The sequence below is a fragment of the Staurois parvus genome, unplaced genomic scaffold (genome assembly GCF_062004578.1).
Source record: "Staurois parvus isolate SC_StPar_1 unplaced genomic scaffold, SC_StPar_1.0 ptg001068l, whole genome shotgun sequence".
Lineage (NCBI taxonomy): Eukaryota > Metazoa > Chordata > Amphibia > Anura > Ranidae > Staurois > Staurois parvus.
In genome coordinates, this window is record NW_028318864.1 from 547,713 (window position 1) to 575,343 (window position 27,631).

The 27,631-nt window shown below is 40.8% G+C and overlaps 2 protein-coding genes across 2 annotated transcripts; both read right to left on the reverse strand.

Moving 5' to 3' along the window:
- Positions 1-2,873: 2,873 nt before the first annotated feature.
- Positions 2,874-14,946, reverse strand: LOC149440583 (serine/threonine-protein kinase SBK1-like). Its single transcript, XM_089658443.1, has 5 exons — positions 14,887-14,946; positions 7,567-7,735; positions 6,695-6,897; positions 5,628-6,410; positions 2,874-2,945 (listed from the first exon to the last, which is right to left on the reverse strand). Exons 1-5 carry the CDS (start codon positions 14,944-14,946, stop codon positions 2,874-2,876), a joined length of 1,287 nt encoding a protein of 428 aa, XP_089514569.1.
- Positions 14,947-20,782: 5,836 nt separating this feature from the next.
- LOC149440584 (serine/threonine-protein kinase SBK1-like) lies at positions 20,783-24,017 on the reverse strand. Its single transcript, XM_089658444.1, has 4 exons — positions 23,855-24,017; positions 22,983-23,185; positions 21,916-22,698; positions 20,783-20,854 (listed from the first exon to the last, which is right to left on the reverse strand). The coding sequence occupies exons 1-4, from the start codon at positions 24,015-24,017 to the stop codon at positions 20,783-20,785; spliced, it is 1,221 nt and encodes a 406-aa protein (XP_089514570.1).
- Positions 24,018-27,631: the final 3,614 nt, after the last annotated feature.

Consider the following 27,631-nt stretch of genomic DNA (forward strand, 5'->3'; position numbering starts at 1 on the left):
AACGTATCACGTGACCCAAATACCACATGCAATATCCTTTCATGAGGTGAGCCCACCGTTATTTATGAGGTTATGTGAAATCTCCATTCATAGATGTAAATAATCTTGTGGTTAGAAATATATTTTAGTTAGAGTTTGATCAATGTGGGTGTGTAATAGTGATGGGCCGAACACCGCCCTGTTTGGTTCGCGGCTGAACATTGAAACCTACAGAATGTTTGACCGCGAACTTCGTACACGAACTGAACAACTGAGTGGTATCTGACTGCATCTGAGTATGTGGTGAGATCCCGCTCAGTTACTAAAATCTGACCTGAGTTCTGTTATAAAGTCATGTGTTTTTTAGTAGTGAAACATTCATTCATGTTTGAGCTGTCAGTGGGGTTCCCTGCTGACAGCTGAATGTAAAAGGAATTGTCGGCATTTCACGACAATTACTTTAAAAAAAAAAAAAAACAGCGTGGGGTCCCCACTCCCATTCATACTAAGCCCTTGGAATCTGGTATGGATTTGGAGGGGAAGTCCCACGCCGAAATGTAAAAAAATGGTGTAAGTGAAATTTAGGGGTTTTGTTGGTGGCAAAGTGGGATTCTTGAAGGAATAGGACATCAGCCTGCAACGAGCGAGCTTCTTTTTGTAGTAGAGATCTTGTGAACGGTGAGTTGAGGCCACGGACATTTAAGAATGATATTTTAATCATAGTCCTGGATGTAGGCGAGTTGTTCGAAGTAGCAGAGGTATTTCATGGATAATGTAGAGTAATGGCATATCTTTTTGTTGTTTTTGAGAAGTTTCCACAAAGAAGAGGTAATGTGCTGGATGTGGTCGCTGGTTTGATGAGGATGTTTCATCTTGTAGGACGTTATTTCGAATGTGGAGAGGTTGAGTCAATCGACTGGTATAGGTAGGAGGGTAAGGGGGTAAAAAAAACTTGTTGAAAACACAAGTGGTATGTGTTGCACTTATTGCTACTATGTAACGGGGGGATTTGAACATACATGACTTACATGGTTTGTCATGTTGACAAGTAACTTGGGGTTCGATGATGGTCGTAATGGGGCCGTCTGCCAGCCATTAGTGGTTTATAGGGTCCCAGCTTGTTGGTTGGTTGTTGATGGTGGTGATCTTAGAATCTGGACCATTCTGCTTCCATGTGTTGCGTATGGTTGGAGGTGGGTTGGTGGGAGTCCGCTGGTAGGATCTTCCAAACTTTCAAAAGGTTCGATGCCTTCTTCAAGAGATTTAATTGTAAAGAACCTTCCTTGTTGTTTAACAATGACCTTTGTGGGGAAACCCCATTGGTAGCCAATTCCGTGGTTCCACAGCGCTTTTGTTATGGTGACAAGCTTCTTGAGGTTTAGAAGAGTGGCGTTAGATAGGTCTGCAAATAATTCTATATTTGCTTGGTCTGGCGGTAGTCATGTAATGTTTCTCGTGGTTATCGTAATTTTTTCTTTCACATGGTAAAAGTGGATGCGTGCCAGGATGTCCCTAGGGACTGCGGCCGGTAGGAACGATGGTTTTGGTAATCTGCGCACACGATCTATAACGAGCTCTACATCTGATAGGGAAGGAATGAGGTGTTTCATGTATTGTTGTAAATATGGTTCTATGGTGTCCAAATGGATGTTTTCTAGGATTGCGTGGAATTTGATGTTGTTCCGCCTAGAGCGGTCTTCAGGATCCGCTAGTTTGAGGATAATCTGTTCTATGTCGGTGCCCTGGTCGGTGTATGCGTCTATTAGGTCGTTGTGAGCTGCGAACATTTCCCCCATTTTATTTTCAATATGGCGGATACGGTGGTCCTGTCGTTGTACCACGGTTGAAATTTGCGATAGTGTCATCGTCAGGTCATCATGTAATGTTTGTCACAGTGAGAGAAGCATACTGTTCATAGACAGTTCAGTGATAGGTTGGTCTGAAGCAGGAAAATTTTCTATTAAGGATGGAGTAGAAATAGCAGAATTGAGTGTAGAATAGGAAGGCTGAGTGACAGGAGGATTTTCTACAGTATGTCCAGCCTAGGTCTGGACTTAGCAGGGCTACTTGTGGTGGGAGACAGGGGCGGAGAGGACTCACCAGGGTCTCCAGGGTATAATGTTGCTTTGAGCCTGGGGTCTGTGGTGTGCTCTGGTCTCCGTTCTGTCTGTAAGGCATCTGTCTGTGAGGAGCCGGCACCATCTTGCCTGCAGGGGCTGAGAGCTGGGAAAAAGTTTGTCAGCTTTCCTTTCTTCCCTGGTGATCTGCGGCATCGGGGCATATTCCCTGGGGATCCAGTGAAGACCTGTGTCCCCTTATCAGCGTGGGGAGAGGTCAGTGCCGCTGTGGGATTGGTGAGTGCCGGGTTTAGGCTGGCCGGGATGCAGAGCTCTCTTCACGGAGCTGTAATCCCAGAGCCGGCCGCGCATGCGCCCCCAAAAATATGATAAACTTTGAGAACAATTCACATAGTGAGGTGAAAATGGTGAATTTAAAGAAAACCTAAAGATGCTATTTACCCGGATATACTATATGATTCTCATGGTTTACTCCAAGCAGGAGTTGCCTGGAAGCTACAATTTGCCTCAATGATGAATCCAATTCACCAAAAAGTAATTTGGTGGTTGACTTACAAGTACACACAGTTACAAATGTTAAATCATGTGGCAAAGTGGTTGACCTACCAGTATATACCTCTGTCAGTGCTAAACAGGTCCTTCTAAACCTGGCTGACAACACTGCTTAGCATTTCAGATGCAACAGAGGCAGTGTTGTCAGCTCAAAAAGTAATTTAGGAACTCAAATGATTTCTGGCAGGATCAATGGGTATTTTTCTGTACAGAGAAAATTCAAGAGCCCCACCCAGTGCACAGGAGGAGTAACTACTCATATATCTACAAGTTACATTCCCCCATGTACCAGGCAGGGGCCTTGTTCATCCACTGGGGATAGTCCAGACTTGTCATCTGAAAAATGTAAAGAAATATTGTTAGAGCAAAATATAGAAATGATCTGTGAAATGCAAACATGAACAGGGAATGTAACAGGACAAAATGCATGTGGTCAGTTCTGAATATCTACAGTTGTGGCCAAAATTATTCAACCCCCACTGAAATTGAGTGTTTTGGCCAGTTTGACATTGCTTTTGATCATTCAGTCATCTTGCTTACATTTACATTAAAGAGGCACTTGTAGGTCAGACAAATATAACATAACAGTTATAATGAAATAACCACAAATGTCTTTTCTGTGCTCACAGCATTATCAGTTTTATTCAACCCCCAAGTGACATTCAATCTTAGTACTTAGTACAGCATCCTTTTACAGTTATAACAGCTTTTAAACGTGAAGCATAGCTTGACACAAGTGTCTTGCAGCGATCTACGGGTATCTTCGCCCATTCTTCATGGGCAAAGGCCTCCAGTTCAGTCACATTCTTAGGCTTGCGCACTGCAACTGCTTTCTTTAAGTCCCACCAGAGGTTCTCAATCGGATTTAAGTCTGGTGACTGCGATGGCCACTCCAAAATGTTCCAGCCTTTCCTCTGCAACCATGCTCTAGTGGACTTGGAGGTATGCTTGGGATCATTGTCCTGTTGAAAGGTCCAACGTCTCCCAAGCCTCAGGTGTGTGACGGACTGCATCACGTTTCCATCCAATATCTCCTGGTACTGAAGAGAATTCATGGTACCTTGCACACGCTGAAGCTTCCCTGTACCTGCAGAAGCAAAACAGCCCCAAAGCATGATTGACCCTCCACCATGCTTCACAGTAGGCAAGGTGTTCTTTTCATCATAGGCCTTGTTCTTCCTCCTCCAAACATAGCGTTGATCCATGGGCCCAAACAGTTCTAATTTTGTTTCATCAGTCCACAGAACACTATCCCACAACTTTTGTGGTTTGTCCACATGGCTTTTGGCATACTGCAGTCGACTCTTCTTATTCTTTGGAGACAGCAAGGGGGTACGCCTGGGAGTTCTGGCACGGAGGCCTTCATTACGCAGTGTGCGTCTTATTGTCTGGGCTGAAACTTCTGTACCCACATCTGACAAATCTTTTCTCAGTTCCTCAGCAGTCACACGGGGACTTCTCTCCACTCTACGCTTCAGGTAGCGCACAGCAGTCGAAGTCAGCATCTTCTTTCTGCCACGACCAGGTAGCGTTTCAACAGTGCCCTTTGCCTTGAATTTGCGAATGATGCTTCCTAAGGTGTCTCTTGGTATGTTTAACATCTTTGCAATCTTCTTATAGCCATTGCCCTTCCTGTGAAGAGAAATCACCTCTTCTCTTGTCTTCCTGGACCATTCTCTTGCCTTCACCATGTTTGTAACCACACCAGTAAATGTCTAGAAGGAGCTGAGTATCACAGTCATTTTAAAGCTGCCTAATTGGTGCTTATTATGCTTGATTGCTGCTCGGTGACATCCACAGGTGTTTTCAATACCTGATGGAAAGCACCTGTATGAACCTCTGTTCTTCAGAGTGGTAGTCTTTAAGGGGTTGAATAATTGTGGCAATGAAGAAACCACATAAGAACCATTTACTACTGTATTACATAAACAATTGATGTCATTTTAGTTGCATTTGGGTAGTTACAACGTCCTTGTAGGATTTGATTCTGAATACAATTCCAAATGTACACTATAGTCCCTAAACCCCTTTACAGCATTGGGGGTTGAATAATTTTGGCCACAACTGTATATAGAAAAACTGAGTATCCTGGAGTAATAAATGAAATCACCGGTTGTGGTTCAGTTAAAAAGGTTACAAAAATGTTTAAAAGGTTCCTCCAAGAGGTTATATGGCAGATTGTGGTTGTGTAAATTACAAACTATCCACAGAGTAGACAAATCTAGTCAAAAAGACAAAATAAAAAAGGATAGAGACCTACAGCAACCAATAAGCAACCATCCTTCATTGATCTGACTGCTCTAGATTCATAAATAAAATGAATGACGAAGGCTCTCTCATAATGTACTATAAATGGTCTTGGCAATGCCATAATAAAATAGTAAAAATTTCAAATATTTTACCGCAAATTTCTAATATCATATCCAACAATAGTCCTGTTATTACCATTGTTAGCTAGAAGGACTTTAGTATCGGCCCCTTTGATTCAAGCTTCACTTTAAACTTCCAAACTACAAGGCCTAACCCAACCCCTTTGTGAGTTGCTAACAAGAGTTCTATCACTGACGTACCCCCCCCCCAACCATCTGAGATGAAAGTGAAGGACGCATAATGCAAGTATGTAGGCATAGACTGCACCCATGCCACTCTTACAAAAATGTAGAGTTGGGATGAAAGGTTTAGTGTGTTACAACATTCTTGGTAGCTCAGTAGTACATTTTATAGAGATCTGCAGATCAGAAGAGGTACAGACAGCTCCTAAAAGAGGATAATCCCTCTAAAGGAAGATAAGGTGGCGGCTATTTATTGACTGAAACTGGATTGCTTTAGTATCAATGCAAAATCAGTGATGGATAATGTGGTGGAAAAAGTGATGACTTAGTGCTGAACTGCTAGTGTGACATGGCCCTAAAAGATTAAATTGTGAATTGAGAAAGGCACATACCTGGGGAAGTTGGCCATATGTGATGTTCTTTCGGACGCACCATCACTCATGATTCTTCTTCATCCAATGTTTACCTCTGCACCAACAAGTAAGGAGAACTCATCATCGAATATGATCAGTGCTTCTTCCATGTCATCCTTCTGGGGCAATGGAGTCATCTCAGACTGAGATCCAGAAGTGTCTGTGGTCAAAAAGTAAGACAAGGACTTGTTAGTAACACTACGCTGTGAGGTGTTCAGGTGAGAAATGGAGGTTACCTCAGATTGTACAGAGCTGCTTTTGATGGGATCCTCATTTTCTTGTCCTGCGATTGCATCTGGGATTTCTTCCTTCCAGCTTTCGTTCATGTATTTCAGGATTGCTGTAGATTTACTTCTTTTAGAAAAGTCAATGGCCAAAAGATCACCAAACATCCTTCTTATTCTGGATGAAATCTTTCTCCATGCTTCAGGAGGATTGTCCATATGAAAATTGTTTTGCCAGTCAACAAAACCTCTATATCCTTCATCTTCAGGCATGGCCACCTGCCATGGATACTCCCCTAGAAGTAGGCAGTAGATGGTAACACCAAACGCCCACACATCAAGGCAGCCATCTACAACCAGTCCATCCGTAATGGTCATGTCACGTAGTTCTGGGGCCATGTAGGTTTTGCTACCACACCTGAATGTTATCACTGTCCCTCTGACCTTCGCAAGGCCAAAGTCTGTGATCTTGATGAAGTGACAGTCCTGGTCAAACATCAAAATGTTTTCTGGCTTCAAATCCATATGCACCAGTCCTTTCTCGGATATGAATTCGAGAGCATTGGAGATCTGAAGAGCACACCTCTTAACTGAGTCTTCTGGAATTCCCACCTAGGAAAACAAAATCAAAATACAATAGATGTTAAATACAGTAAGATAGAATATAAAGAGTAATTCAGAATCAGTTAAAGTATAAGCATGGCCATCACTTTTGATCTAGTTTTAGACTAGGAGTGGAGTCTATTGCCGTTTGTTTTCCCCCAAAAGAGATTCTCTTTTTATAAATGTTCCGGCAATCTCCATCATTAAGACAAAGTGATGGGCATTATTAGTTTTAACTCTCCCTTATCCAAAACTTTAAAAAAAAGGGCATACTGAAACCTTAATGTACTTACGTATGGTGTAATCATGGAGAAGAGATCACCAACAGGGGCTAGTTCCTGGGCAAACACAAAGTAGTCGATGGTGGTGAAGGCGATGCCATTACATCCAATGATATTGGGATGAGATGAAAGAAAGTATGAAACGCAGAACTCCTGGAGGAAAGACCGCTGGCTGGTTCTGTTTTTATTTATGGTCTTCAATGCCATTCTTTGACCTGTAGAAAAAAATAATTTAACTTTGATTAAGAAATGGAAATTTTTAGCTGATCATTTTTTCTATCCACTTGAAAATCTCAATATTCGAGCAACGGATCTTATTAAAATGTTTGAGAATGTATTATGCTTCATTCATAGCTAAATTTCAGCCATCAATCAGCTGAACAAGAACCTTTCCTGGGCTGAAATGTCCTACTCTGATTTCACTGAACACAGCGATAGTCTCTCATTGTGCATCGGAAGCTTCAGCAAGTCAGACAAACCCCATCTTGTTTCCTGGCTGGAGGACGTCCAGCATTGTTAGCATCATATCCTTCCCAGCCTGACTATTCCTGGCCAGCCCCTTTCATTCATTATATGTCTGTCCTTTTAATCATGGAGGCTCAGCATCACATGTGATCATTATCTAGGACAGTCTGCATGGAAATACAGTCCACTGCTCCAGACAGATATGTACCCATCAAGGCATTTTAATATTTGCATAACTGCTCCCAAGAATCAGCCCAATGCTTATTTCCCTAAATCATTCTACCAACATGAAAAAATATTTAAACATGATATATTTATGGAGATTTAATAAATATAAAGTCTATAGTGTACAAATGTACAAACATATACATACATATTTGCAGAGGATACTGAAACGGTACTTAGAATAGTTCACTGACCTGTTATCTTGTCCTTGGCCAATAAAACTCTTCCATATCCACCTTCTCCAAGTTCCTTCATAATGGTGAAGTACTCCTGTAAGTCTACCTGCTTTATTTCTTGTGAATAGAACGAGTTCATTCTATTCAGAAAACCTTCAACACCATGAGTAATGGAGGCCATAGTGTCCTGGAGAGCAAAAAAAGAAAACGTTGAATTATTAAGAAGAAAACAAATTGTTTTAGAAAAACTATAGAAATGTTTCAAATATGAATACTATTACCCACATTGATATACATATATATATATATGAGATGCTCACTAAAGCTTCACATCTTATTGAATGGGGCTCGGGAATAGAAATTTATGGAGTATAGTTAAATGAGCTGAATATGGAAAGCCAGCAATCCTTATATAAGAAAATTATCAAGTAAGGTTATAACTTTATCAAGTGCAAAAACAAAATGGAAAAGCCAAGACATAGCAACACATAAATATATCCAATAGCTATAAGTGCAGTTGTGTGCGGGGGGAGAGGCTCTCAGTAATTGGTGGTCAGAAGACTCATTTAACCCCCAAGTCTCCTTCAGGAAGAGAATGTAATAAACTTTGGTCATCATTGATGGAAAGGTGTATCTGCTGCCAGAAGAGTTTTGGTGACCCTCATATTTCTGGCAGATACTTCCATGAAAAGATTAAACATTCCTTAAGAATAATCTACAACAGATACTCTGCTCTCTTGTTGCCGACCAGCTATGCCAACTTTCCAGTTTTGATTACATAAATTCAGGGGGATGAACACAGAGCTCAGTCAGTTAAAAAGTGTAATTTAATCAAAACTCTCAAGGAAAATATAAAAAACGGTTGCCTCACTTTTTGTACTCAGAAGACAGCAGAGGTCATGCTAAAGGATATCAGAAGATATTAGTGGCATTTCCCTAAAACATTCTCTCCAAAACTGTGAAGTCCTAGAATGAGCCACAATACCCATGAGTGATGTCATATCATCCAAACACTCAACTGTCACATCCCTTTTCAAGCACCTTAAAAACATTTAAGGCGTTTTCCTGCTAAATGTCATCTTTATGTTCTCAGGAAGACCACATAGCATCAGACGGACAGACATCATGAAGTGAATTTTCAGTGAGATTATGAAGTAGAATGTTGTACTCCTGTTTTGGTGAGAGGTAGTATTTCATAGCAAAGAATTCAACATTGTTCAGTCAATTTCCTGTCCTAAACCTCCACTCCTTGCCCCTTTGTGTCAGTTTTCCATATATTTATTAAATATGCCTCATAAACCTCTGCAGGATAATTATCAGAATGTTCATTAAATAATAAAGATCCCTTGATTGGTTAGATGAAAGTGACCTTACCTTAATGTGGTGAGGATTCCGCTGTGATGAAGTCCAATTAGTTTTCTTTGAGTATTGGGTTCCTCTGCAGATCAGCTCCGGACAACGTCACCAAATCTCCAGCTGGGCTGTAATAGATGAGTATACCGGTATCTCTGGAAGTAGAGTCATTGAATAGGGGAAGGAGAGGACCTCTTTATACAAGGGAGATGGGCGGGGAAGGCAGAGAATGAAGGCTTTCCATTGGCTGACTCCTGATGTAAATGTTGTGTAAATAACCCCGGATTGTTCTTGCTGATTTGCATATAAAAAGTGTGTCCTGAGAAAAGGTGATAGGATTAAACATGATGAAACCCAAATACTTTGAAACTTTACAGAGTTTTAATATTAAACTTTTCAACATTGTAACTATAAAATGGGAAATTATTTTTGCTTTATAAGATTTATTTTTTTTTAACTGATTCTAATTTAAATAAATAATACAAGAGGAAATAGTAACCAGCTCATTTATTGAAAACAAATGTACCCATTATTTGCTGGTTCTTTTATACATTATGCCTTATTTCTAGCACATTGCACACCAATGGGTTTAATAAAAAAAAAAACTAAACCTAAAAAAACTTTATTGCCAATAAAAAAAAACAATGAATTTAAAATGAATTCAGCATAAAACTACAGTTTGGCATGGCATAAAGGATTCCTTGAACCTTATAATTCTAAATGAAAAGCTGCTGCAGAATGGCCCCATTGGCCCACACTTGTCATTCCTTAACTGCTGGAAACTTAGCTCCAATAATAAGAGAATTGGTCTAGATCAGCTTCTCTCAATCAGTGTTCCATGGAAGCCTAAGGTTCCTCCAGAGGTTGCTAAGGGTTCCTTGACCATGGAGCAAATTCTACCTCATTGATGAGTTGAGGCTAACACCAGTTATCTGTCCAGCTATCTGTAAAGGGGATTCTTCCTATTGACCACAAAGGCAAAGGACATTCTTTGCACTGACCATCACACTAACATACACAGAGCTGTACATACTGTAGAGTAATTATTAGCAGGGGTTCTCTGAGATTTGAAAGTTGTTGCAGAGGACCATTTTCAAAAATCTGAGAAATGATGGTTTAGACATGACTTAATGGACAGCTTAAAGTGGAACTAAACATAGGGTATCCAGGGCTCGTGCGATAATGTTCAAGTACACATCATTTTTGTACATTATGGCAGACTTCCCTCACATGATGTCCAGATTTCACCTATGTGCTCCATTGCCACCTTCTCCTGGTCTTCTGGTTCCAGAGTCTTCAGCTTTTTTATTGACTGGCCAGGTTTTATGTAACTTTGTGGAGTTAAGCATTAAGGTAAAAAGAAAAGATTATGTGTACAAAGACGGAGTCAAAGTTGCTCGTTCCACATGGAGAATCTGCTTCCATCTTATCACTTTTTGTTTTACTTCACCTCATCTCAATATAACTCCACTAGTCTATAAAATCAATACTCCTGCTATGTTATTTCCCCTTCATGTCACCTGTAGTTCATCAAGGAGGACTACTGCATGGAGATGGTCACTAAAAGAAGCACCTGAAAACCTGAAATGTGGTTAAAACAAACAAACAATTTAAATATTCATATGAATGTAATAATACAACTGAGATTGTGTTATTCACTAAAACACACTTTGGTTTTGCGCTGACAATGACAATGTATCTGCAGAATATTGAGAGAACTTTTACCCCCAGGACAGAACTGGCCATCTCAATGGTGATGGGCTTGTGGATTGATATGTTAAAGAGGAAGTAGAATACCTGGCTGAGGTGTGACTGCCGATACTGTTTCCATCACAATGACCTTGTTTATGGAAGCCAACCTCCATTGTTAGGACTAGTGGTGCCCAACTGTGGCCCTCTGTGGATGCCAAATTTGCATGATTATATTAGTATAGGAAGGGACATAAGTGCTTAAATAATAATCTGTACAAGAGTTGTCATTGAGATGAATAAACCCAAATGTTATATCTGATCCTCACAAAGCAAAGAATCACTTCCATCTATAAGAACCTCTATGACCTCTCCATGAGGTGAAAACATGAATTTATTTTGAATAAAGAAGTATCGGTGTAATATGGGCTTTGGCCTCTTGATGGATCTTATACCATTTTCCCTATTTCCAGCAACATTGAACACCAATGAGTTTAACTTAAAAAATACTTTATTGACAAAAAAGATTTAAATGAACTTAAAAATGTAATTAGCATAGAAATATTTCCATGAGGATTAAACAGACCTCTCAGGATAGGAATATTGGAGCTGCCATGTCTGATCTTATTTATAGAGATTCATCTCCAAACATCCTGATCATTTCCTCACTACTTGGTGATCAGTGACCTAGAACAAGCCAGGTGTATATCAAGTCATGGAAAATATCATACTGACATGGTGCTCTGGGTGAATGACAAGCCAAGTATTGAGGCAAGTAACCCAGATCTGTAACTTTCACCTTCAAAAGCAAACTTTAAAAATGGCTGCTTCTGAATATTGTACAATTAACGTGGGTTAGATATAATTATTCTGAACAATAACACAACACTGGATTTTGGCATACTTAAAGAAACCTTAACCATAGTATTATCAATAGAAAACCACCACAGAATGATCCTGTTGGACAAAATAGCCATTCCTTTACTGCTGGAAAACTTTGAATTTCTTTAAGAAGAGGATTTGTCTAGATCAGCCTTTCTCAGCCATCATTGCATGGAACACGGAGGTTCCTCCAGAGGTTGCTGAGGATTCCTTGAGCAAGGAGCAATTTCTGCCTCATTGATATATTGCCACTGACACCAATGATCTTTCTAGCTTTCTGTAAGGGGGTTTGCAGTGACCTCAAATGTAAGGAACATTCTTCCCAATGACTATCATACAATAATGTGTATAAGAAGGGATTCATAATTGCTCATTACATACAAAGAATATGATTTCATCTTAACAATTTTGTATTACTTCACCTCATCCCAATATAGATCTACCAGCCTGAACAAACCATATACATTCAATGCTATGTTGCTTCCTCTTTATGTCACTTGTGGTTCATTCAGGGAGGCCTACTGCATGGAAATGGCCAGTAAAAGAAGAATCTGAAAATCTGAAATGTAGTGAAAAATATAAATTAGCAACTATTTAAAAAATTCTGTAAATATAACAACCGAGATTGTGTTATTCACTAAAATACACTTTATTTTGTGCAAAACTTTGACTATCTAGCTGTAGAATATAGAGAGAACTTTTACCCCCAGAAATGGCCATCTCCATGGTGATGGGTTTGTGAATTGATATGTTAAAGAGGAGGGAGAATACCTGGCTGAGGTGTGACTGTTTCCATTACAATGACCATGTTTATGGACACCAACCTCTATTGTTGGGACTCCTGATGTCCAACTGTGGCCCTCAGGGAATGCCAACTTTTCATGATTATCTCAGTAGTAACCTGTGCAAGAATTACATTAACAACCCAACTATTACACCTGATCCTTACAAGCCTGACCTTCTACAACCTCTCCATGTGGTGAAAACAAGAGTCACAGGAACACAGCCCGGCTTTATGAGTGTATACAAAGAGTCACATGTCTTCATAAACACTGAAGTCTTCTGATTCCTAACTCATCTATGAAGAAGGAATGAACAAAGCACTCTGGGCTCAATTCACATAAGGATATTGCATGCGGTATTTGGGTCACATGACACATTTTTCCCAAATATCATATGCGATACTGGAAATGTCAATGTATTATCCGTTTATGTGGAATTTACTTCAAAATGCTAAAACTCGATAAATATCTCCTGAAAGTGTTAAAGTCGATTCACCAAAAGTACATAACTAAATAAATGCAAATGATAAATAAGTAGAGGTCCAGGTATGCGATGGTCAAGTAATGTATGAAATTTCAGCTGGTTCTTCCAAAGCCGTCACCAGCCGTGTGTTTAGTGAATAGACTAACGTTTACCAAGTATTTCTGCTTTTTGAGGTAAATACCGGATAAAGGGATTGTGAATTATCATTTTCAGTATCACATGCGATATTTGGGAAACGTGTCACGTGACCCAAATACCACATGCAATATCCTTTCATGAGGTGAGCCTGCCATTATTTATGAGGTTATGTGAAATCTCCATTCATAGATGTAAATAATCTTGTGGTTAGAAATATATTTTAGTTAGAGTTTGATCAATGTGGGTGAGTAATAGTGATGGGCCAAACACCGCCCTGTTTGGTTTGCGGTTGAACATTAGAACCTACAGAATGTTTGACCACAAACTTCGTACACGAACTGAACAACTGAGTGGTATCTGACTGCATCTGAGTATGTGGTGAGATCCCGCTCAGTTACTAAAATCTGGCCTGAGTTCTGTTCTGAAGTCATGTGTTTTTTAGTAGTGAAACATTCATTCATGTTTCAGCTGTCAGTGGGGTTTCCTGCTGACAGGTGAATGTAAAAGGAATTGTCGGCATTTCACGACAATTACTTAAAAAAAAAAAAAAAAAAACAGCGTGGGGTCCCCCCTCCCATTCATACCAAGCCATTGGGATCTGGTATGGATTTTGAGAGGAACTTCCATGCCAAAATGTAAATAAAAATGGTGTGGGGGTTCCCCCAAAAAACATTCCAGACCCTTATCCGACAATGGAGCCCGGCAGGACAGGAAAGGGGGTGAGATGAGTGAGTACCCCCCCTTATGAACCATGCCAGGCTACATGTCCTCAATATTGAGGGGCACTTAGGGCAGGGGATCCCCTTTCCCAAAGCACCTTGCCTCATGTTGATGGGGACAAGGGCCTCTTCCCCACAACAGTGGTCTGTGATTGTGGGGATATGCGGGCAGAGGGCTTATCGGAATATGGAAGCCCCCTTTACAAGGGGGCCCCCAGATCCCAACCCCCCCATGTAAATGAATATGCGGCACATGGTACCGCTACCCATTTGCAAAGAAAAAGTGTAGTGTAAAAGACAGGAGACAGTCTTTGGCAAATCCTTTATTAAAAATACAAATTTAAAATGTCCCCCAAAGTAGATCCAACATCAATCCCGATGCCCGCTGCTGCCACTACCCAAAAAAAGAAAAAAAACACTCTGCACTCCATGCTGGCTCTCACTGTCTGACAGCTGCACCCACGATGACAGTTCTGATATACTGTCATGATGGCACAAGGGGGCAGGGGTTCATCCTACCTCTTGTGACATCATCACACACTGTGATTGGTTAAAGCAATGCATCTGACCTGTGTTCAGCGAACACACGAACGGCCCATGTTCGAGTCTAACATGCAGCCCATATCTAGTGTGTAATATGTCTTTGGATATCCCCAGGTTCTGAAGATAGAAGGGAATTGCTTGATCTGAATGGAAGCTGCCAAGGGGATCATTCTATTCATTACAGATGATACTGTATATGAGAAGGCTGACAATAGGCTGAGGAGCTTCTTTCAGATGATTCCGTGTCTCAGTAGTGATCTACATAATGGGGTAGATTTACTAAAACTGGAGCTTCCAGGTCTTATTTAAAAGCTTAATTGAGGAAGCTGAAGCTAGAAGCTGATTGGCTCCCATGTACAGCTGCACCGGACTGTGTGCACATCAATTTTAGTAAATCTCCCCCAATGGAACCAACTCCAAAATATCCACTTTAATGGATCCCCCTTGTTTAGATATGTAATGAAGGAGGCCATCCTTTCAGGAATGCGTCATTTGACCTTTGAAATCCCAGTCCTGTTTATATCTAATTTTCCCTCCAAAAAGGTTGTGCTTAGGATTTGTTTATTACAGTATGCTAACTAAAGGTATATTGGAAGTTGTCCAATCCTGAAAAGATGAGCAATATTTGAGTAGATGGAATAGATAGACCCACCAATTGGTAGTACACCATGCAAGTCTATGTAAAGAGCTCTATACTAATCCATTAAAAAAAATTTTGTAGTGGTTGTAAAGTCTCAGGGTTTTTTACCTTCGTGCATTCTATGTATGCAGCTCCCCCAACACTTATCTGAGCTCCCTCTTGATCCATCGATGTCCATGACAGCCTCTGTTTTCTGCGGCCTCACTCTTGATTGGATGATGCAGCAGCATGAGCCAATTCACAGCCAGTGAGTTAATTAGGAGAGGAAGGGGCAGGGCTGAGACACAGCTTTGTATGTGAATGGACACGTAGAACCATGGTTTGGGAGTGTGCCTGCTCAGATTTTCCCATAGCAAGCTATTTGCTATTGGGGCACCCAACAGAAGGGAAAGACCAGGAGCACCAGCAGAGGACCCACGAAGAGCAGAATCCCATCTGCTCTGTGCAAAACCTTTGCACACAGCGGATAAGTATGACATGTTTGATGTTTTTAAGAAAAAACAAAACATTAGTGTCACTTTAATCATTTCTGTGTAAATGAATAGATTGATGGTTTGTTAGATTTAAACCTTTTTACCAATACATTTCTGTTGTGTTGAAGCTTTCAGTCAGTTGTGTGAACACTCTACCAAATCATATCTTTAGAGATATTACATCTTAAAGTAAATAGATTTGGGGTGAAAGTCAAGAACCATGACAAACCTCTGCATGTCACAGATGTATTTGCCCATGACTAAAGCGGTTTATCGATGGGCAGCCTGAGACAACAACACTTATCTACTCTGTTGGGGGAAATTGGCCTTTTGGGAGGCTTTGGGAACTGGAGTCCAATGCTTTGGGCAGAAGAGATTTTCTGACCCGTATAATACAATCCATACACTAAAAGTCACCAGAGACTTAATTTTCTTTGCTTATGAAGAAAATTGGGGGGGGGGGGGGGTCCTCACTGCATGATAAAAATTCATCTTTTCCTAAACTCTACAATGTTAATCCAGCAGACACACTTCCCTGCACTTTGATCCATGTGATGCACTCGTGTAGATTTTGCTCCATCAGTGTACATTTTAGACAGTAGAACGTGCATTGAAATTAATCCAGACTTGATCTTGGTCAGATTATTCGACCATCAGAGAAATTTACAAAACAAAAAAAATGAATGAGAAACTAACCTGTCCAAACTTTATGTAATGGTAAAAAATATTTTTGAGTTCTCCATCAACTGGTGAAGAATTATATCTTTTGTCAGGTTCTGATTTTCTGTATGTGTCATTTTTGGGGAGATCCACCCATTCTATTTGTCCTGGTGACCATTGTCTCTAAAACAGAAACCGATCAGAAATCCACAATTTTACAGTTGTAACCAAAACAGGACTAGAGGGGAATTCATCCAATGGGAATACCTGTTCCACTGACACCTGTCTAAGAGGGGAATTTCCTCATTTTGTTCTGAGGTACGAAGGTTGGCAATTTCTTGGGGTACATTTTCAAGTAATTTTTTGTGGTTCAAGGTAAATAGCTGGTCTGTTGTGGCCGAGAGTTTGATTCCTAAATATGGGATATTATTTTTTTCCCAAGTGAAGGGAAATTGTTAATCAAAGGAATAGTTGAGTGATATATGGTGTGTGGAGGTTTAGAATTGAGGATTTGGGCTTGTTTAGTTTATAATAGGAGACCATCGTATATTGTTGAAGATGGGTATGTATTGTTTGGAGGGATTTGGCTGGGTTGATAATCATCAGTATGGTGTTGTCTGCGAATAGGAAAATGTTGTGCTCAGTGTTAAGGTGTCGTATGCCAGTGAACATCCGGTCGTCTTGAAGTTTAGAGGCTAGGGGTTCAATAAGTAATGCAAATATGACAGGAGATAGGAGGAAACCTTGTCTGGTGCCATTGGTAATATCAAAGGGGTCTGATAGTGTTCCGTCAGTTAATACTCTGGGTGATGGGAGGGAGTATAGTGCTAAAATGGCTGTTAACATCCAACCTGTGATGCCAAATTTTTGTAAGGTCATTTGCAACAATAGCCAGTGTATGCGGTCGTACATTTTTTCAGCGTCCAATGATAAAAGCAATGAGGGTTGTTTGGTGTGTTCTAAGTGATGGATGAGGGATATGAGTCTTCTAGTAGCGTCAGGTGCCTGGCAGCCTGGTATGAATCCTACTTGGTCTGGGTGTATAAAAGTGGGGAGATAGGGGAGTAGTCTTCACGCTATAATTTTTGCATAGAGTTTGACGTCTGTGTTAAGTAGGGAAATTGGTCTATAATTTTGGACAAACTGTGGATCTTTGCCAGGCTTTGGTATTGTCGTTATTGTTGATTCTAGCATGTCCTTGGGGAATGTGCCAGTGGTGGCCGCATGGTTAAAGAGTCTAGTCAGATATGGCGATAGGTTAGGGGCAGATTGTTTGTAGTACTCGTTTATATAACCGTCATTTCCTGGAGACTTGTTAAGAGGAAGTGTTTTAATGGTGGATTCTTTTTCGGTGGTAGTGATCGGAGTTGATATGTCACCAAGTTGGGTTGAGGAAAGTTGAGGGAGTTTAATTGTGTGGAGGAATTGTTGTATGGACGTAGGTGTTGGTTGAATAGTGTTGGGGTCGTCTTTAAGGTTTTATAGTTGTTGGTAATAGGTCGAGAAGGCATTAGCTATATCCTGCGGGTTTGTGGTTAGGGATCGTGAGGATGGATGATAAACTGAAGATATTTTATTTCTTAGTCGTCGTTGTTTAATCATTTTGATTAGTAAGGAGTTGGCTTTGTTGCTAAGGGAGTAGAATGTAGTTTTTTGAAGGTTGAGGATTTGTAGAGCAGGAGGGTTCTAAGTTTGTTTCTGTCAGTGGTGAGTTGAGCAGATGTTGCGGAGTTTGGGGATTTTTTGTTTAATTCTTCTTTTGTTTTAATGGAGAGGAGGATATTTTCGATTTGTTAGTTTCTCTGCTTGGAGATTGGGGAATTTAATTGTATAAGGATACCTCTCATGTATGCCTTATATGTGGACCATAGTGTGTGTATCGATGTTTCAGGTGAGTCATTTATGTCAAAAAACATATTGTGAGCGTCCAATATGAGTTTTTTGTGGTCCGGGTTCTTCAATAAGAATGTGTTAAGTCTCCAGATACAGGGGATTGTTGAGTGTTGATTGTGATCTAAGGAGATGGAGATTGGAGGGTGATCTGACCAGGTTATGGTACCAATTTTGGAGGATGTGGCGTGTTGTAAAGTCTACTTGTCTGTGATGAAAAAGTAAATTCTGGAGTAGGAGAGCTGAGAGGGGGAGTAGTAGGTGTAGTCTTTTTCTGTACTGTGATGGCATCGCCAGATGTCATAGAGGTCATTTTTGTGTAGAAAGACGTTAAACGATTGTTTGGAGGAGCGGTTGCTAGAAGAAGAGTCCAGGAGTGGGTTGCCAGTAATGTTGAAGTCTTCTCCTATAATTAGTCTGCCTTGTTTCTGAGCGGAAATAGTGGAATTGATTTTGTTGTAGAATTGGAGTTGATTGGTGTTTGGACCATAGATGTTGACCAGGGTGTACAGGATTCCATTAATTTTGCATATCAGGATATGGTAGCGCCCTTGAGGGTCTGCGACTTCTGAGATGCAGTGGTATTGGAGAGAGTCTCTAATGGCTGTGATGACACCGGTCTTCTTTTGGCTGGTTGCCATATAGATTGGAGAAAAATGGTGTAAGTGAAATTTGGGGATTTTGTTGGTGGCAAAGTGGGATTCTTGAAGGAATAGGACATCAGCCTGCAACGAACGAGCTTCTTTTTGTAGTAGAGATCTTGTGAATGGTGAGTTGAGGCCACGGACATTTAAGGATGATATTTTAATCATAGTCCTGGATGTAGGCGAGTTGTTCGAAGTAGCAGAGGTATTTCATGGATAATGTAGAGTAATGGCATATCTTTTTGTTGTTTTTGAGAAGTTTCCACAAAGAAGAGGTAACTTGCTGGATGTGGTCGCTGGTTTGATGAGGATGTTTCATCTTGTAGGACGTTATTTTGAATGTGGAGAGGTTGAGTCAATCGACTGGTATAGGTAGGAGGGTAAGGGGGTAAAAAAAACTTGTTGAAAACACAAGTGGTATGTGTAGCACTTATTGCTACTATCTAACGGGGGGATTTGAACATACATGACTTACATGGTAAGTCATGTTGACGAGTAACTTGGGGTTCGATGATGGTCATAATGGGGCCATATGCCAGCCATTAGTGGTTGATAGGGTCCCAGATTGTTGGTTGGTTGGTTGTTGATGGTGGTGATCTTAGGATCTTGACCATTCTGCTTCCATGTGTTGCATATGGTTGGAGGTGGGTTGGTGGGAGTCCGCTGATAGGATCTTCCAGACTTTCAAGAGGTCGATGCCTGCTTCAAGAGATTTAATTGTAAAGAACCTTCCTTGTTGTTTAACAATGATTTGTGGGGAAACCCCATTGGTAGCCAATTCCGTGGTTCCGCAGAGCTTTTGTTATGGTGACAAGCTTCTTGCGGTTTAGAAGAGTGGCTTTAGGTAGGTCTGCAAATAATTTTATATTTCCTTGCTCTGGCGGTAGTGATGTAATGTTTCTCGTGGCTATCATAATTTTTTCTTTCACATGGTAAAAGTGGATGCGTGCCAGGATGTGCCTAGGTACTGCGGCCAGTAGGAACAATGGTTTTGGTAATCTGTGCGCACGATCTATAGCGAGCTCTACATATGATAGGGAAGGAATGAGGTGTTTCATGTATTGTTGTAAATATGGTACTATGGCGTCCGAATTGATGTTTTATGGGATTGCGTGGAATTTGATGTTGTTCCGCCTAGAGCGGTCTTCAGGATCCGCTAGTTTGAGGTTAATCTGCTCTACGTCGGTGCCCTGGTTGTTGTATGCGTCTATTAGGCCATTGTGAGCTGCGAACATTTCCCTCATTTTATTTTCAATATGGCTGATATGGTGGTCCTCTCGTTGTACCGCGGTTGAAATTTGCAATAGTGTCGTCGTCAGGTCATCATGTAATGTTTGTCACAGTGAGAGAAGCATACTGTTCATAGACAGTTCAGCGATAGGTTGGTCTGAAGCAGGAAAATTTTCTATTAAGGATGGAGTAGAAATAGCAGGATTGAGTGTAGAATAGGAAGGCTGAGTGACAGGAGGATTTTCTATGTCCAGCCTAGGTCTGGACTTAGCAGGGCTACTTGTGGTGGGAGACAGGGGCGGAGAGGACTCACCAGGGTCTCCAGGGTATAATGTTGCTTTGAGCCTGGGGTCTGTGGTGTGCTCTGGTCTCCGTTCTGTCTGTAAGGCATCTGTCTGTGAGGAGTCGGCACCATCTTGCCTGCAGGGGCTGAGAGCTGGGAAAAAGTTTGTCAGCTTTCCTGTCTTCCCTGGTGATCTGCGGCATCGGGGCATATTCCCTGGGGATCCAGTGGAGACCTGTGTCCCCTTATCAGCGTGGGTAGAGGTCAGTGCCGCTGTGGGATTGGTGAGTGCCGGGTTTAGGCTGGCCGGGATGCAGAGCTCTCTTCACGTAGCTGTAATCCCAGAGCCAGCAGCGCATGCGCCCCCAAATATATGATAAACTTTGAGAACAATTCACATAGTGAGGTGAAAATGGTGAATTTAAAGAAAACCTAAAGATGCTATTTACCCGGATATACTATATGATTATCATGGTTTGCTCCAAACAGGAGTTGCCTGGAAGCTACAATTTGCCTCAATGATGAATCCAATTCACCAAAAAGTAATTTGGTGGTTGACTTACAAGTACACACAGTTACAAATGTTAAATCATGTGGCAAAGTGGTTGACATACCAGTATATACCTCTGTCAGTGCTAAACAGGTCCTTCTAAACCTGGCTGACAACACTGCTTAGCATTTCAGATGCAACAGAGGCAGTGTTGTCAGCTCAAAAAGTAATTTAGGAACTCAAATGATTTCTGGCAGGATCAATGGGTATTTTTCTGTACAGAGAAAATTCAAGAGCCCCACCCAGTGCACAGGAGGAGTAACTACTCATATATCTACAAGTTACATTCCCCCATGTACCAGGCAGGGGCCTTGTTCATCCACTGGGGATAGTCCAGACTTGTCATCTGAAAAATGTAAAGAAATATTGTTAGAGCAAAATATAGAAATGATCTGTGAAATTCAAACAAGAATAGGGAATGTAACAGGACAAAATGCATGTGGTCAGTTCTGAATATCTATATAGAAAAACTGAGTATCCTGGAGTAATAAATGAAATCACCGGTTGTGGTTCAGTTAAAAAGGTTACAAAAATGTTTAAAAGGTTCCTCCAAGAGGTTATATGACAGATTGTGGTTGTGTAAATTACAAACTATCCACAGAGTAGACAAATCTAGTCAAAAAGACAAAATAAAAAAGGATAGAGACCTACAGCAACCAATAAGCAACCATCCTTAACTGGTCTGACTGCTCTAGATTCATATAAAAATAATGACGAAGGCTCTCTCATAATGTACTATAAATGGTCTTGGCAATGCCATAATAAAATACTAACAATTTCAAATATTTTACCGCAAACTTCTAATATCATATCCAACAATAGTCCTGTTATTACCATTGTTAGCTAGAAGGACTTTAGTATCGGCCCCTTTGATTCAAGCTTCACTTTAAACTTCTGAACTACAAGGCCTAACCCAACCCCTTTCTGAGTTGCTAACAAGAGTTCTATCACTGACGTACCCCCCCCCCAACCATCTGAGATGAAAGTGAAGGACGCATAATGCAAGTATGTAGGTATAGACTGCACCCATGCCACTCTTACAAAAATGAAGAGTTGGGATGAAAGGTTTAGTGTGTTACAACATTCTTGGTAGCTCAGTAGTACATTTTATAGAGATCTGCAGATCAGAAGAGGTACAGAGAGCTCCTAAAAGAGGATAATCCCTCTAAAGGAAGATAAGGTGGCGGCTATTTATTGACTGAAACTGGATTGCTTTAGTATCAATGCAAAATCAGTGATGGATATTGTGGTGGAAAAAGTGATGACTTAGTGCTGAACTGCTAGTGTGACATGGCCCTAAAAGATTAAATTGTGAATTGAGAAAGGCACATACCTGGGGAAGTTGGCCGTATGTGATGTTCTTTCGGACGCACCATCACTCATGATTCTTCTTCATCCAATGTTTACCTCTGCACCAACAAGTAAGGAGAACTCATCATCGAATATGATCAGTGCTTCTTCCATGTCATCCTTCTGGGTCAATGGAGTCATCTCAGACTGAGATCCGGAAGTGTCTGTGGTCAAAAAGTAAGACAAGGACTTGTTAGTAACACTACGCTGTGAGGTGTTCAGGTGAGAAATGGAGGTTACCTCAGATTGTACAGAGCTGCTTTTGATGGGGTCCTCATCTTCTTGTCCTGTGATTGCATCTGGGATTTCTTCCTTCCAGCTTTCGTTCATGTATTTCAGGATTTCTGTAGATTTACTTCTTTTAGAAAAGTCAATGGCCAAAAGATCACCAAACATCCTTCTTATTCTGGATGAAATCTTTCTCCATGCTTCAGGAGGATTGTCCATATGAAAATTGTTTTGCCAGTCAACAAAACCTCTATATCCTTCATCTTCAGGCATGGCCACCTGCCATGGATACTCCCCTAGAAGTAGGCAGTAGATGGTAACACCAAACGCCCACACATCAAGGCTGCCATCTACAACCAGTCCATCCGTAATGGTCATGTCACGTAGTTCTGGGGCCATGTAGGTTTTGCTACCACACCTGGATGTTATCACTGTCCCTCTGACCTTCGCAAGGCCAAAGTCTGTGATCTTGATGAAGTGACAGTCCTGGTCAAACACCAAAATGTTTTCTGGCTTCAAATCCATATGCACCAGTCCTTTCTCGGATATGAATTCGAGAGCATTGGAGATCTGAAGAGCACACCTCTTAACTGAGTCTTCTGGAATTCCCACCTAGGAATACAAAATCAAAATACAATAGTTGTTAAATACAGTAAGATAGAATATAAAGAGTAATTCAGAATAAGTTAAAGTATAAGCATGGCCATCACTTTTGATCTAGTTTTAGACTAGGAGTGGAGTCTATTGCCGTTTGTTTTCCCCCAAAAGAGATTCTCTTTTTATAAATGTTCCGGCAATCTCCATCATTAAGACAAAGTGATGGGCATTATTAGTTTTAACTCTCCCTTATCCAAAACTTTAAAAAAAAGGGCATACTGAAACCTTAATGTACTTACGTATGGTGTAATCATGGAGAAGAGATCACCAACAGGGGCTAGTTCCTGGGCAAACACAAAGTAGTCGATGGTGGTGAAGGCGATGCCATTACATCCAATGATATTGGGATGAGATGAAAGAAAGTATGAAACGCAGAACTCCTGGAGGAAAGACCGCTGGCTGGTTCTGTTTTTATCCATGGTCTTCAATGCCATTCTTTGACCTGTAGAAAAAAATTATTTAACTTTGATTAAGAAATGGAAATTTTTAGCTGATCATTTTTTCTATCCACTTGAAAATCTCAATATTCGAGCAACGGATCTTATTAAAATGTTTGAGAATGTATTATGCTTCATTCATAGCTAAATTTCAGCCATCAATCAGCTGAACAAGAACCTTTCCTGGGCTGAAATGTCCTACTCTGATTTCACTGAACACAGCGATAGTCTCTCATTGTGCATCAGAAGCTTCAGCAAGTCATACAGATCCCATCTCGTTTCCTGGCTGGAGGACGTCCAGCATTGTTAGCATCATATCCTTCCCAGCCTGACTATTCCTGGCCTGCCCCTTTCATTCATTATATGTCTGTCCTTTTAATCATGGAGGCTCAGCATCACATGTGATCATTATCTAGGACAGTCTGCATGGAAATACAGTCCACTGCTCCAGACAGATATGTACCCATCAAGGCATTTTATTATTTGCATAACTGCTCCCAAGAATCAGCCCAATGCTTAGTTCCCTAAATCATTCTACCAACATGAAAAAATATTTAAACATGATATATTTATGGAGATTTAATAAATATAAAGTCTATAGTGTACAAATGTACAAACATATACATACATATTTGCAGAGGATACTGAAATGGTACTTAGAATAGTTCACTGACCTGTTATCTTGTCCTTTGCCAATAAAACTCTTCCATATCCACCTTCTCCAAGTTCCTTCATAATGGTGAAGTACTCCTGTAAGTCTACCTGCTTTATTTCTTGTGAATAGAACGAGATCATTCTATTCAGAAATCCTTCAACACCATGAGTAATGGAGGCCATAGTGTCTTGGAGAGCGAAAAAAGAAAACGTTGAATTATTAAGAAGAAAACAAATTGTTTTAGAAAAACTATAGAAATGTTTCAAATATGAATACTATTACCCACATTGATATACATATATATATATATATATGAGATGCTCACTAAAGCTTCACATCTTATTGAATGGGGCTCGGGAATAGAAATTTATGGAGTATAGTTAAATGAGCTGAATATGGAAAGCCAGCAATCCTTATATAAGAAAATTATCAAGTAAGGTTATAACTTTATCAAGTGCAAAACAAATGGAAAAGCCAAGACATAGCAACACATAAATATATCCAATAGCTATAAGTGCAGTTGTGTGCGGGGGGAGAGGCTCTCAGTAATTGGTGGTCAGAAGACTCATTTAACCCCCAAGTCTCCTTCAGGAAGAGAATGTAATAAACTTTGGTCATCATTGATGGAAAGGTGTATCTGCTGCCAGAAGAGTTTTGGTGACCCTCATATTTCTGGCAGATACTTCCATGAAAAGAGTAAACATTCCATAAGAATAATCTACAGGAGATACTCTGCTCTCTTGTTGCCGACCAGCTATGCCAACTTTCCAGTTTTGATGGTAAAGATTTACACTAACCAGATAGCGTAATATTATACGCATGTGTACATATATCCTGTAGAATCCCCTTCTGCACTCAGATCTGGTCAAATAGATAGCTGGAAAGGATAGACGTCCTGCGCCCTCTTGTGGTGAAAGAGTGGTCCAGCAAGTCAGAACGATGCCAATCAGAGTAAGCCTTCCCCCTTCACTGAAGATGACCAGGAGATCCCTTGGGGCTGTAAAAGTTGAGGAAGCTCCTCACAGGGAACACAGGGAAGTGCTCATAGTGTAGTAGATAGGCTTTTATTATAAAAACATAGGTGCACAATAAAACGGGTGTAGACAGGTATGCATGAATACACTGACCCCTTGTAATTTAAAGATGGCCGCCGGGCCTCCTCGTGGCATCGGCGGCTTAGTGTCAACGGCGTCCCAGGTCCACCTGACGCGTTTCGTGCGCACGCACTTCTTCAGAGGTGGAACAAGGACCGCCGTGACCGTCTCTAACGTTTATACCGAATCTGGCGCATGCGCACTGATGCGGCGCCATCTTGCCGAAGTCCGGGCGTAAGGATAGATATGGTCCAGTTCAAATGAGCGTGTGTGGAAATGGGTTTATGCTAATTACCATACACAAGTGGTTAAAATAGAAATTAAAATGAGGTTAAGTGTATAATGACTCACCGTTGACCTAAAGTATAGTCAACGTGGATTCTCGTGTCAATATCCTGCTATAGACCCTAGTAGGTTCAACTATTATCGATGTAGCAGTTGACATCAAGTTCAATATTCAAGCCTGCAGGGTGCAAAGTCTCTAATTCAAAAATATATTTAGTCTCCATCTGTGAGACCGCCCTGGTCTTAAAAGTTCCTCTCCAATATGCGGTTACTGCATCAATACCAACAAATCTCAGACTGGAGGGGTCCCTATGGTGATATTTCCTGTAATGGAGGGACAGGGAGTGTTCCTTGTATCCCTTTTTAATGTTATTGACATGTTCCCGGAGGCGATCCCTAAGTCGCCTAGTCGTCCTCCCAATGTATTGTTTGGAACAGTGGCATTCTAATAAGTATACAACGTACCTACTATTGCAACAGATGAATTTATCAATATTGTAGCATTTATTAGTCTGGTTAGAGGAAAACGTGTCTAGCTTTTTCTTCCTCACTCCATTGCACTTACAAGCAATGCATTTGTTGCAGGGATAGAAACCGGTATAGCTGAACAGAGAGGGGGGTGGTGTAGGCAAAGAGACCACATTAGGAGCTATTTTATCCCTCAGAGTGGAAGACCTGCGGAAGATAACTTCAGGTTTATCCGGAAGTATCTTAGAGAGCGTGGAATCAGCCTTCAAGATCCCCCAATTTTTCGTGATAATGTGTTTTATGGATCTGTACTGAGCCGAGAAAATAGTAATAAATGGGCAGACCAAAGTTTTGGATGGTTTAGTTTGGATACTCAATAATTCCTGTCTGTCTGTATTGGCGATTACTTCCATAGTGCCATCCAACATCGCTTTGTCATAACCTTTTTCAAGGAATCTATCCTTTAGGATATTAGCCTGCGTGTAAAAGGCATCGATACTGGTACAGTTTCTCCTGAGTCTGAGGAATTGCCCTTTCGGTATTCCTGCTAACCAACTGGGATGGTGACAGCTTCCCAGAGGAATAAAGCTGTTGCGGTCGGTGGGCTTGAAAAAGGATTTTGTAGCAATATTCCCCTCTAGGTTTAGTAAAGTGAGGTCTAAGAAATCGATTTCTGTGTTGCTGTAGTTATATGACAATTTTATATTAACCTTGTTGTTATTGAGAGAGGCAAAAAAGTTGATAAGGGACTGCTCCGTGCCATGCCAAAATAAAAGTATGTCATCGATGTACCGTTTATAGAAAAGTAACTCGGGCCAGTCCATAGCATAGATATTGTCCTCCTCCCAAAAGGACATAAACAGGTTTGCTAGGCTGGGGGCAAACTTTGCCCCCATAGCAACACCCTTGACCTGCAGGTAGTATTTACTATCAAACCACATATAATTTTTTGACATGGCAAAGTCCAGAAGTTCTAGTATAAAATCAATGTGTGGAGAAAGTAACGAACTTTCATGTGTGAGATAATGTTTAGCGACAATCATCCCATCTTTATGATTGATGTTGCTATACAGCGCCTCAACATCCGCTGTGACCAAAAAAGCGGATGGAGGAATACAAAGATCTTTAATAGAATTGAGAACATGCTTCGTGTCTCTTAAGTAGGATGGAGTGTGAAGTACTAAAGGTTGTAAATGCTGGTCAATATAGGCGCCTATTCTTGAACAGAGTGAGTCGATACCACTCACTATCGGCCTACCGGGTGGTTTTAATGGATTCTTATGAACCTTTGGCAAGATGTATAGAACCGGAAGGCGGGGAGCCTTAGGGCACAGAAATTCCTTCTCTTTCTTATTAATAATGGAACTATCATACCCATTTTTAATAATGGTCTTAAGGGTGCGTTTATACCCAGGCAAGGGATCTTGTTGAAGCAATTGGTAAGTTGACGCATCCCCAAGAATATTATACACTTCTGCTGTGTAATCGCTTTTATTCATAATCACAACCCCTCCGCCCTTATCCGCTGGTCTAACTACAAGGTCTTTTTTATCCAAAAGAGATTTAATAGCTGCATCAGTCTTAAGGTCCTTATATATTCTCTTGGGCGGGAGATTTTTCAGATCTTTCAATACCTGGTCTTTGAACAAACCAACAGCAGAATTATTCTGTGGTGGGGGATTGAAAGTGGATGCATTGGCAAGGGAGGTGTAATGACTGGAAGGTTGTTTAAAGATGGGATTATTCAGAAAATATCTTTTGATGGATAACTTTCTTGCGAATTTCTGAATATCAATAAAGGCCTGAAATTTATTCATGGGTCTAGCAGGAGCAAACTTCAAGCCCTTATCAAGGAGAATGAGTTCATTATCAGAAAGGGGAGTTGCGCTAAGATTAAAAATGCCCTTCCCTATCACGTTCTCCTTCGTTTTGTTGGATCTATTGATTCT

Bases quoted from the DNA above. Each gene is read 5' to 3' on its own strand.
- LOC149440583 (XM_089658443.1), bottom strand. From the start codon at position 14,946: ATGGATCAAGAGGGAGCTCAGATAAGTGTTGGGGGAGCTGCATACATA. The intron at 6,898-7,566 runs GTCAGTGAACTA...TTTTTTCTACAG, and splicing joins GGCCAAGGACAAGATAACAG to GTCAAAGAATGGCATTGAAG. The intron at 6,411-6,694 runs GTAAGTACATTA...TTGTTTTCCTAG, and splicing joins TCTCCATGATTACACCATAC to GTGGGAATTCCAGAAGACTC.
- LOC149440584 (XM_089658444.1), bottom strand. From the start codon at position 24,017: ATGGCCTCCATTACTCATGGTGTTGAAGGATTTCTGAATAGAATGATC. The intron at 23,186-23,854 runs GTCAGTGAACTA...TTTTTTCTACAG, and splicing joins GGCAAAGGACAAGATAACAG to GTCAAAGAATGGCATTGAAG. The intron at 22,699-22,982 runs GTAAGTACATTA...TTGTATTCCTAG, and splicing joins TCTCCATGATTACACCATAC to GTGGGAATTCCAGAAGACTC.